The 12,678-nt window shown below is 40.6% G+C and overlaps 1 protein-coding gene across 2 annotated transcripts in view; it reads right to left on the bottom strand.

The window, feature by feature from the left end:
• CTNNA2 (catenin alpha 2) overlaps positions 1–12,678 on the bottom strand; it is a 1,110,979-nt gene that overhangs the window by 755,209 nt on the left and 343,092 nt on the right. For both annotated transcript variants that reach the window (XM_084766203.1, XM_084766204.1), the window contains exon 7: positions 1,673–1,876. In XM_084766203.1, the coding sequence (XP_084622329.1) occupies positions 1,673–1,876 (204 nt within the window). The remainder of the gene's footprint in view (positions 1–1,672; positions 1,877–12,678) is intronic.

Genomic DNA, 12,678 nt, shown 5'->3' with positions numbered 1-12,678 from the left:
TTTCATTGATGAGAATCCTTAATATAAAGTTGAAGTCTGCAGACATGCCATTGCCCCCTGAGGTTCTGATAAAAGCAGTACCAAATAGAATCACAGATCTCGTGAACATGTCTTTCCTACAGTCTGCTGTTTAAAAGATTTGTTGAGGGCGGGAGAGCCTTGCCCACCAACACCTCTGGCTATACTCTACATAACATCCATGTAGCTAAGTCACAGCATGTGCTAGTCACTCAGGGTGCTATAGAGAAGTCCGCACAAGAGCCTAGGTAAACATCCACATTGTATTTGCTACTGGAGTAGTCAAGTCTTCCAAAAATCCAACCCTCTGAATGTTCTTGGAAAGGGAAGCATTTTTATTACTTCCATTATATTTATTTGGGGTAGGGCAACACATATGCTACAGCACACATGTGAAGGTCAGAGGACAGCTTTCAGAAATGATTCTCTGCCTCCACAACTTGGATCCTGGAGATCTAATTCAGGATTTTAGACTTGGCTGCAAGCGTCTTTGTCTGATGAGTCATTAGGAAACAAATCTGGTAGTTTAGTTTCTGGGCTGTCCTCAGTATACTTCCTTTTGCTTTTCAAATGACAGGGGGGGAAAGAGTGTCATTGTCAATGCTGGCTTCTTGTTTATACCCCTGATTTACTAAGATGCATGTGTTCAATTAAAACTGGAGTCACTAGGTACAGGGAGGTCACTCTGTCTCAGTACTGCCTGGGGATGTTGCATTGTAATGCAAAGATGTGAACAGATTTCTCAGCATCCTGTACCTCAGTACCACAAAGGCCAATCTGACAACACAGTATCTAACAAGCCTTGACTTGATTGACAGCTTTTTCCAACTTGTAACTGATCCTTTCAAAGACAAGAATCCAGCACTTGAGAACACCAATCACTCATAAAAACAAACTCTTGGCACTTCTCTGAACCAATGCAGCAAATGAACACAACTATAATCTAGTGTCTGTCAAAGCAAAGAACATGTATTCAATTGTCTTTTGTGTGTGAGTGTGGGCATGTGTGTGCATACACACACACACACACACACACACACACACACACACACACACGGTAACAATTCACAAGATGTAGAGAGGATGGTTGTTGTCTGTGTCATCAGCAATGAGACTCCAGTCACACTTACTGGAGTTTTTCTCCTAAGAATTCCTACTTGTAGAATCAAGTTAATAAATTCCTCTAAGTTTGTGGGCAGTTAGAACTTTTCCACTTCATTGTACTGACACACAAATGTTAAAAATTTGCTGTGCTTATTAATGCCTTTCAGGGTTAAAGATTAGCACGTATTGCTATTCTTAGCATTGAAAATACACTTTGTAAAGACTGGTTGGCGCAGCCTCCCTTGTTTCCATCAATCATCCTCCTTCACCAACTAAAATCCTATTAATATCAGATAGCAACCATTGAAATGACCAAGAAGACACCACTCTAGTAAACAACAGAGTTTCTGAGATTGTACACCTCACTCAAGTCTTCTTTCTTGAATACGCACTTGGAAACAAAATCAGAGCACAGGCTTCGCCCAAAGCGGTCCTTTGGTAAAACCTTACTCTCTTCCAGCACAACTCTTTTCAAGCTATGCTTGATTTCATCACAAGAACACAGAGCACAACTCCTTAAGATGAGAAGGGCCTGGGGCCCAGCACTTACGTTATTCATGTACTCGCTTAGCAGGTCCTGGAGTGCCTGGCGCACAGCATTGCACTCGGCCACGATGCGCTCTCGACGGTCATCCCGGGTGCAGGAGGAGTCCGCCATGAGGGCAGCCCCACTGATGATGCTCTCTAGCCTCTCCTCCAGGGATGGCCGGAACCTGGCCTCGCTGAATGTCATGGGGTCCAGGATGATCTTATTCTGAGGGAAGCAGAAGAGAAGAGTCAACAGGGAGAGACAGCTGTCTCCGTCTGTTTTCTAAGTGGAACTATCTGAAGCTAGGACAAGAGAGCCTGAAGAGAAGCCAGATACCGAGACGAATTCTGAAACATTCTTGAGAAAGTTTGCTTTTTTTCCATTCTAAATGTAATCTACAGAATGAGAACAGCAAGTCTTATTTGTAGAATGTGTTCTTGGTGAAGGCCATCTATGGGGAGGCATTTTTCTGATGAGATAGTGACACTGGCTTTACGGCCTTCAAGGAAAGAACGCTGCAGCAAGCAGAGGAAGTAGAAAAAATTGAAATCCCAGGCATGACTTGTGATCAACAATTTATGCAGAGTCCCAGTGAAAATGTCCTTAGACATCTAGGCAAACGGCATCCAACAAGTTAATTTCAGACGAGGAACTAACCCCCTTTACGTTATATCTAAGTTTTATAAAATATGATCCAGAACGTATACACTTTTGTGAGCCCCCTTGCAATTAAGTGACAATTGCAATTAAGCGCAATTACCCTCCTGTGAGCTCACTCTCTCTGTGTCATGCTAACAGTTTAAGATGTGAGCTCTCAGGTGGCTGCTCCACTCCCCGTGTCTGCTTGCTGCTATACTTCTCTGCCATAATGGAATCTAAAACCTTAAGCTGAAATTGACTATTTCCTCTATAAGTCACCTTGGTCATGTCATCTTATCAGAGAAACAGAAAAGCAAGTAATACACTTCTCATCAGAGAAGGTCTTGTTTGCAGTGGATGGAGGTTAGTAGGGACCTCCACAATTACTGAAAGTGCAGAGATTGAGAGAAGAGTTGAGGAACCATCATGGAAGGAGGGACAGGCACATTCTAACAGACAAAGAACAGAGAAGACAGCCAAGGTATGGTGTCTTCCAGACATGATGAAGCAGTTAGTTGCACAGCATCTTTTGAATACACAACATCTTTTGAATACATAGTAGCTTTTGGCCATGTGGACAAGATTTGTAAGAGAGCAAACTAGCCAATATTCTGGTATGGAAGGGGAAGAGCTCACAGGCTCCCACACTTGGCTGTGGAGCTATGGGCAGTTGATGGTGGCTAGCAGCAGGAAAGTCACTTTTCTTCAGGTGTGTAGGTCCTGGTTGGTTGTCCAGGCCCAGGTGGATAGTCCTAACTTTGTACTCATAGGAGAAGCATTAAATGCGTGCAGTGAGTTATAAAAATAAGGAAATTAATGAATGAGCAATAAGAAGACAGGAAACTGGGGAAGAAATGTGTGAAAAGAAGGTATCCAGCAGTAAGAAGGGGAAAATAAGGGGAAGACATAATCAAAGTACGTCATATGCATGTATGGACTTTAATCCATAAACGAGAAATCAATTCAACACATAAACAATCCCAACAGTATAGAGAGATCTGAGTCCAGGGATTTTGAGGACTTAAATGATGAGTGTAGATAAATACTCAGAGAGGAAGAGGACAGACAGAACTCCAAGTCTACATGAGTCTTGGATTTCCTAGAAAATTCCTATTTGGTTAAAAGTTCCCTCTTCTTTCACAACATAAATGGCTGAAGTCAGCAAATGGGAGGCAGCCTCGGTCAAAGTGGCCTTCAGATCTGCCTTCTCTTCTGGCTTACAAGAATGGTAGGAAAGATGTGTTTGTAATCCCAAAATGTGTTACTTGGTATCTGCCCACCATGTCACACAGTATTGGGCATAACTGTCCAAATGGTGACAGAAGTCATACCGAGGTCCTGGTAGAGCCTGTGGCTCTGTGTGTCCATTTTTACAGGAGGAAATTCTAGGAAGAACTTGACAGTGGAGGTGGGTAAGTCTGCTCCACTGTTCTCTGTCTGCAGGAGTGCTCTGTCTACAGTCAAATCACTCTCTCACTTGCCCTCTCTCCTTTCTCTCCTCCCAACTCCTCTGCTGTCCCTGCTTCTCTTCCCCTTCTCTCTAACTTTGTCCTGCCTTTCTGTTGCTGCATAAAATATGTAATAATTATGCACAAGAACCCTGACATCCCAATTAAAAAATACCTGTTCAAAATATAATTAGACTATCTTCCTTATAAAAATTAGTGATTTATTTTCAAAGGCCTACTTTATAGGAAGTCATATTAACATGCACTACTATAAATTTTATTTATTCTGGGCCTCAGATAGATTTTATCTTTTTTTTTCACTAAAAAGCTAAAGAAGTGCTAATTTTATGGAAATATGCTGAAGCAATTTGAACTTCTCCACAGGCAAAACTAACTGTAAAGCAGTTCCCACAAAGAGAGTGTTGTGCCCCATTTGAACACTGATTCCTAAAGTATTTCTCAGAAGACACTTTCCTTAGTGACACAATCTTTCAATGCAAAAATACGGTTACCTGGCCCAAAATGTTTTGAAAATACCTCCTGGCTCACAGCAAATTATGTGAAATGCTCTGAAGAGCCCTACATTATTAGAGCCTGTTCAACACAGTGTTTTCAAAACCTACTTGAACATAGAGAAAGGACCCTTTAAAACATGTACAGAGGGACTGAACAGGCGGTTTGGCATACTGTTCTTACAGATGATCAGTTTGGTTCCCAACTCCCATGTCAGGGACACTGAAAGCCACCTGTAGCTCCAGCTCTAGGGCATCTGACTCCTCTGGCCTCTGTGGATGCCTGCGCTCATGTGCACATACCCCAACAGGGTCATATAATCTGAATAAAGCAAAGCTCTTTTAAGTAGCCATGTGCATAATCTTTGAGAATCTGAAGGAAGAGGCTTTGCAGTGTCAGCTGAGTGAGTGCCCTACCTGCCTTAGCTCATAGCTGTCATGAGAGCAGTGCAAAAAACCCAGTGAGCCTGAGTAACTTTGCATGAAAGTTACACCATCCATTACTTTACTAATGGAATTACTCATTATTTATAGATCACAGGGGGGAAGCTTTGAAAAAAATATCTCCCTGGAAATGAAACAATAAATTTGCAACTTTCTAATATATACAGGAGGTATGGATGAGAATCATTGAGGTGATGGATGAGGGGAGAAGCCACTCAGGGGAGAAAGGCATAAAGCACAATGGTGTGTGTGTGTGTGTGTGTGTGTGTGTGTGTGTGTGTGTGTGTGTGTGTGTGAGAGAGAGAGAGAGAGAGAGAGAGAGAGAGAGAGAGAGAGAGAGAGACAGAGACAGAGACAGAGACAGAGACAGAGACAGAGAGACAGAGAGAGACAGAGAGAGAGAGACAGAGAGACAGACAGAGACAGAGAGACAGAGAGAGACAGAGAGAGAGAGAGAGAGAGAGAGAGAGAGAGAGAGAGAGAGAGAGATGGAGAGAGAGACTTAAATGTAGGCACATGTATGTGTGTTAGTGTATAGCTGAGTCACAGGTGAGAAATTCCAAGAGAATAGAAGAGGATGGGTACACACAACACTATTGGGGGTGACAGAGGAAGGAAGGAAGCGGAGAATTGAGGACAGAAGGAAGAAAGCGTGAAAGGGAGGAAGGGAGGAAAGAAGGAAGGGAGGAAAACAGAGTGCAGGGAGGAAAGGAGGAAGGACCTACGTAAGCGGTCTTTCCTAAAACAGTTGCCATCCTTTCTGATCTGAAAAGATGACCCCCACCACAAAGCAAGAACCCTGAAAATTCACTTCTCTGCTGCTGCTGCCCCTCATTGGTTCTCATTCTTCTGCCCTCTACCTTCTGGGAGGAACATTGCCTCCCCAGCCTTCTCCTCCTCTCTACAGAATCCTGGACTTCTTCTAACACCAAATGAGCAAAATGTCACCATCAAGCACCAACAGGTCCCTTCCAAGGCTGCTATCAGCCCATTTCAAGCGCCTGTTCTCAACCTGAGGGGGGAGGGAACCCCATTTCAGGTTGCATATCAGAAATCTTGCATATCAGATATTTACATTACTAGTCATAAAAGTAGTAAAATTACAGTTATGAAGTACCAACAAAAAATGTAATGGTTGGTGTCACTACAACATGCAGAACTGAATTATGAGATTGAGGCATCAGGAAGGTTGAGAACCACTGGTTTAAAGCAACAATGTGCTCCCCAAAGAGGATTTTCTCTATTTCTAATTTTACTGACTTTGGTTCACACAAATCACACTTCTGCATTCTTTGAATCCATTCTGTCCCTTTACCTGTTTGACCTTCTAGTTCTTTCTAGTATTTTCAGGCTTACTCATATGAAACAATTGTGAGCTGTATCTCCTATTTTATCTTCTTAAATTATTAAACTTAGTTTAATAACTTCCTATGCTGCTTATTTTCATTCTGATTATTTGATTGATATATAATGTTTAATTAGCATCTTTCTTTAAAAAAATTAGTGGTCTCAACAATGTTGAGGCCCATGCCTTTGATCTAGGAATTGAAAGGCAGAGGGAAGCATTATTTCACCCACTCTTGTCCTACTCTCCCAGGCTAAGACTTCAGCCATCACTCACAATACAAATAGAAACTGTGGACAACCTGACTTCTTTATGATGTTAACAGGGATCCTTTGAAGTTAGCAATAATCAACTGGAAATTGATAGGTGCTAAGTGAAGAAGAGTCATTTTGTGGGGCAGACATGGCCACTGGTAGCTTGCTCATGGTCCAGTAGATAAATTCACATTCATGAATATGGTCAGGGCTACATGGACTTGGTAGGCTAATTTTTAAAAGATGAAATATTCACAACTCTTCTGAATGCCCAAGGATGTAGATGAGTTTTGCTTTAATAGACAGGAGATGCTTGTACAGAATGAGGAGGGAGAGAAAGCTCTGTCTTATGTTTATGCTTCCTGACATTCAAAGTTAGTTGAACAATGCAGAGAATGGCTGAGTCCCATTGAACATATAGAATTTACAAAATGTCAAAAGAAAAAAAAAGACATTAAACCAACATTTGCTGATATGAAGAATGGTCTGATTTAATAAACTGGCATATCTGGATTGAGTTTTATAGGCTTGGAGAAAAGTAAATGGCACTGGTCAGATAGCACTGTGGACTGTTTTCTTGTTTGTGATAACCCTGTAAAATAAATGTGTCCTTAAGTTTTACTACTTTCATAGTTCAAGGTAGCAAGCAAAAGAATAGTGAATTGTGTTGTTTTCTCATAAACAGCAGACCATCACCACCTGCTGTCCAGCATAGCTATTCCAAATGGAACGAGCAGAAGAAAAGAATAAATGTCAACATGCCCTCACAATCATTCACTTGCCATTACTTTAATGATCCAAAACCAAAAATACCTCAGGGACACACATCACATCACTCAGACGCACTCTTCTAAAGAAAGATGTCCTTTGACATAAAGTCACTGAAACAAACAAACCCCAAACCCCACTTAACAATGGGCATTCAAGTTAGAAAATATTTTTCAAGGTTTCTTTGGGAATAAGAAACAATATGTGCATATTTTTGGTTCTTTATCTGCATTTTTCTTGTCTCCCACTCTTCTTAGCTTTGAATATGTAAATATTCTAGCTGGACTTGCTTTGGTATATGGAACTGGTCAGATTTTGAGATTCTAGAACCTCCCTTCTCCTTTCTTCCTCGTATACAATTCAAACTTTTCTGTTCTTTGGTATTTGAAGAAGGTACTTCAGAGCTACATGGTGCCTTTGCTTCAGCAAAAATTACGATTTGAGCATAGAAACAGAGAGACCTAAAATGAAGTTTAGATATTAGATACAGCTTCCTGCTGTTCTGGCCTTTCAAAAATTGCCTAGGTCGTGACAGCACGGAGACTCCAGTGAGATCAAGGTTTGGCAAAGTATTTGATTGTGTATTGAGTTAGTTCCTGGCATAGATACAGGCCATAGCAAAATTAACATCCTCTAAAGTCTGTCAGCCCCTTTGGAGTACATAACTAATAACCCTTAGGCATCCTATTCCTGTTTTGATACAATGCCTATAGAAAGTCAAAAACAATTCTAAAAAGGATGTTTTATGACACTGAAAAGTGAAAGTCCCCTACTGATAATGAGGATTGATCATGGATACTTTAAATAGTTCTGTTAAGGACTGAAGTCTGGGATAAAAGCATAAATAGAGTTTGATATAATAAAGTAACTGAGGTGTTCAAGTCAAAAGCATGGGATTTGTTTAGTTTTAAATATTCTCTCTGTGGTATGTAATAATTAGCATAGATATATCTCTATTTTTTGTTGTTCTATGCCAAGCTCCCTCAGCATGAACCTCTATCTTTACAAGAAAAGTTTCTCTTGACCTAATTAGAGTAACATTTTGAATGAAAAAAAAAATGAGTTTAAACCATCTATTTATGAAGTTGCAGAAAAACTCTAAACATCATTCTAGATTTGCCTTAATTTTCTAAAATTGCAAATTGCCATATTGATAATATACTCTTTCTTCTGAGGCATATACTTAAAAACAAACTAATTATGCCACTTACCTACTTAAGATATTATTTGTAATTACACAGTTCAGTTTTTAATTGGAAATAAATGACAAAGATAATGACTTGGTAATTAAAGAGTATTTTTATCCATGTTTAATTCTTTTAAAAAGAGGTATCTACCTAAGCCCATATTAATTTTACCTTAGAGGAGGAAAGGAGACTGGAAAAAGCAGTTACTTGTCAAAGGTTAGGAATAAACTGGCTGAAGGCCTTCAGCTCTGACCAGACTGGTCATGGGCATACAGTGGATTACTATGGTGTCTTGATCATATTTTAAAGCCCTAGAAGAAGATGGCTTTACAACTAATCCTAGCAGAGCAAGATAGCACTCAGAGTCCTGAGAGTCTAAGAACAAGAACTAAGCCAACTCATCTAGACAAAAGACAGCACAGAGATAGTGGATCGCAGGGAGGATCCCTTTATCTGAGGAGCTGGCACTAGATGACTGAATGGAGGGAGGCCGACCATTTTCGTTAAGGGTGTGGGCTGTGGAGGGTTGACCTTGCTCCAGTGGAAGGCCCCACACGCAGCAGTACATGGGCAGCACCAACTGTACTTGACAGAGGAAAGAATGAAGAAAACAGAGGACACAAGTTGGTAGGTGGAGAAGGGTCTGAAAGGAATGAGAGAAAGGGATGAATTTGATCAAAAGACATTGTACAAAATTCTGGAAAAAAAAAACCACTAATTAAAAATGACAACAGAAAAGAATCCTGAGCATCACTCTATGGATTGATCAGCTAGTGTCCAAATGCACTTCATCAATGCAAGTCACGCAGGCTTAACAAAAGGCCAAAGGGTCTTGTTTTTTTGCTAAGAAAGTGTGTCACTGGTGTTTTCTACCTTGCTAATTTTTCTTTCTTCCACCCTTTCAAGCCCTTAACACTAGAGAGAAAAGGGATAGAAAGGAAAGGAAAAAAGATCTAATAAAGTCAGGGGTCAGAAAGGGGGAGACATTAATTTTAGACCATTTCCTGTTAATCAGGGGCATTGAGTTCCTTGGGGTAAGTTTGATCTTTGCCACCAGGACATCTAACAAAAACAACTTCTTTCCTCCTCCTCCTCCTCCTCCTCCTCCTCCTCCTCCTCTTTTTCTTCTTTGTCTTCCTTCTTTGCACATGATGACTTAACAAACCATTACCACCACCATCAAACAAACAACAATTAACAAAAACCAATCAACAACCCACTCTGCCTCTCAGGGCTCTAGTATTTATATATTCTCTGAAATGTTCCCAGAATTCCAAAATTCACACAATCAGAGAAACTATCTGCAGCTGGCAAAACCACACCTCTGCTAGAGCATGAGGCAACTCATAGTCAGCGGCTTTGAAGCACTCCCATATCCCCCACACCTGGAATTAAACCCAAAACATATTCTTATAGTATTTTTGTGTTAAAAAATTCTCACTTCAAAAGTGGTCATTTGACTTCTTCAACTCTCAACACTATTGATCACTTTTCTTTGTTAGGTTATAGTCTCATCTCTGTATTTTTAGAACAATTTACTACCAATTTCCTAAGGTACACCTCCTTATGCCCCACAAGATCGCTGGGACAGAGAGCTCCAGCCCTTCTTGAACTCCTAATACTCCATTTCTATGCCCATCCCACAGCTTCCTACCCCAGTAGGCAAACAGGCCTCAGAACTCTGAGAGTTCAACCACTCCCACACCCTAGTCATCACCTGCTTGTATGGGACACAAAGTTTCATGTCCTTTATTTCTGTAAAAGGAAGTAAGAACCTGTAATCTTACTTCATTGCCCTAGAGTGCTCATGGAAAACTAGAAATAATGAGGAAGTCTCCACTTACATATGAAGGAAAAAATGCTCAGATAGCATAAATGTGGTGCATCTTATAGGCAGAGAGTAGTTCTTATCAGAGAAGGCAACACATCAACATCTCATCTTAGATGTCCTAATCACTAGAACTCTAAGAAGAAACACTTCTGTTGTTTAAAAGTTGCCTCGTTTAGAGTACTCTGTTATAGCTGTGCAAGGAAACCAGGACTCTGGTAATAATTCCTCCTAGTTGAACAAGAGGTATAAATACTGAGCACTTTGGTCACTTCAGGTGAGAAGAAGGATATTAGTCTCCGATCCATACCTCATCAATATTACTAGATGTCTTAGGTTACTATTTCTTTGATGAAATACCATGACCAAAAGGAAATTGTGGAGAAAATGATTTATTTGGTTTATGTTTCTGCATCACTGTTCACCACTGGAGGAAGCCAGAACAGGAATTGGAACAGGGCAGGAAACTGGAGGAAAGAGTTGATGCAGTGAGCAAGGAGGAGTGATGCTTACTGGCTTGTTCCTAATGGCTTGCTTAGCCTGCTTTCTTATAGAACCCAAGACCTCCAGCCCAGAGGTGTCACTACTCACAATGATCTGCGCTGTTGTTCATTAATAATTCATTAAGAAAATGCCCTATAGAGTTGTGTGTAGCCTGATCTTATAAAGGCATTTTCTTAATTGAGGGTCCCTCCTTTCTGATGACTCTAGCTTGTGTCAAGTTGACAAAACTAGTTAACACACTACCATTTTCAGTGGGTTCTGGCCATCTGAACACCTACACTCATGCTTGCAGGGCAAGTACTTTACCCACCTTCTCGCAGCCACTTCAGTAACTCCCTAGAATCCTATAACAGTTTATCACCTACAACCTGGACATGTATAAGTTAGGGTATTACTCATTAGTTCTACAAATCCATCTGTACCACATTCTTTTTATGAGCTAGACCAAAACTCATCAACCTTGTGCCAGGTTGACCATCCAAGCTCAGAATTAGCATGCCGGACTCTGCAAGAATAGCTGAAAGAGGAAACCATCCCACTCCAACTCACTTCATATTGCCATCAAGATGCTTAGCAAGATGGCTTTGGTCTCTCTAAAACTTCATCTCCTGTGATCCTTTGGCTCTAGTCAACCGCCTGTGACTACATCTAGTATCCATGTGTTCCTGTGTTATCAATTCTACTCTATAACTGGTTTGGTCTCTTTCTTTCTGATACTTTTCTGAAGCTCATGGTGACCTTACTCAGAGAAAACCATCTTCTACTCTCTTGTGCGCAAGCCTTTCTTCCCAAGCTCTGCTTGTCAATATCCTTGTAATTTCTCATCCAAACGACCCAGTTGGCTCTAGTTTATACCGTGGAGTTGTTTTTTGTTGCTGTTGTTTTGCATGTGAGAGGAAGAGAGAAACAGATTCCCTGTAAGAACTATCACCAAATAGGATGTTTTCCCTTCAATGTAGTATCTTCTGCAGCTCGCTGAAATGTTCCGACATAAGCAGTATATGATTTTATACTGTTAACTGATGTATGGCTTGAAAGTGAACACACTATGTACAGACAAATACAGATGGACAAACGGTGAGTTAGACGTGTGCATTCCAGGATTCTCTGGTGCCTCATATGTGTGGCTCAGTGACCTTCAGATTCAGAGTAAATGAGAAGTAGCCTGTCATGATGACAGATGTCATTTCTGTTCACAGTGGGAGGGGAGTCCACCTGAGAGAGTCAGCTCCTGTTTTTGATAAACTTCCACCATGAAGTCTTTGATGGTGATTTATCTAGAAATACAGCTCATTTTAAATTTTCATAGTGTTTGATGCTGACTCACCGAGAAAAGGAACTACTTTAAAATTCCATGCATTGTAAAGCAAACCCATAGGCGTTATGCATGAGTGTGCCCATGAACACAGAGGACTCTGCATAAACAGGCAGCTGTCAGTGTGGCAATAGTGCCACAGCAAGAAAATTTTACTGCAATCTGGAAATCTCTTCTGAAGGTTTTGTGTGTGTGTGTGTGTGTGTGTGTGTGTGTGTGTGTGTGTGTGAATTAGTGTCAGCCAATGGTGATCTGACAAGGCCTACTGTTTGTTTTTGTATGGTCTTCAAGATAAGAATGGATCTTTAAACATTATTTATTTGTTTGTTTTAATAATCTCATCTGCTCCTGACTAGTCTCAAACTCACCATATAGCTTTAAATGACCTTGTACTTCTGATTGTTGAACCTCTGTCTCTCAGTGCTGGGACTATAGGTATGTGTCACCATGCCAATATTACTCATGCTGGGCTGAAATCCAAGGCTTCTTTCATGATAGGTAAGCACTTCACCAATTGGGCAGAAGCCCTGACCTCCTGAATTTTTATAATTTTAAGCAGGTGAGGGGGAAATGAAGAAATTCCACAGAATAATTTATCAATTGAAGCATTCATTTCTGGATTATCAGCAGTTGGAAATTTTAAGTGTAATACTTGTTTTAAAAAAACTTCTTATCCTGGAAATCCATTACTCTCCCCATCTGTGGTTCAGAATCTTAAATTATCCACTTAGAAAGGAAGTCAATTTGTATTTCTCAGAAGCAATTGTGACTTAATTGCTGTTA

This window comes from Acomys minous (genome assembly GCF_964271855.1).
Source record: "Acomys minous genome assembly, chromosome: 17".
Lineage (NCBI taxonomy): Eukaryota > Metazoa > Chordata > Mammalia > Rodentia > Muridae > Acomys > Acomys minous.
This window is presented reverse-complemented; position numbering and strand designations above follow the sequence as displayed.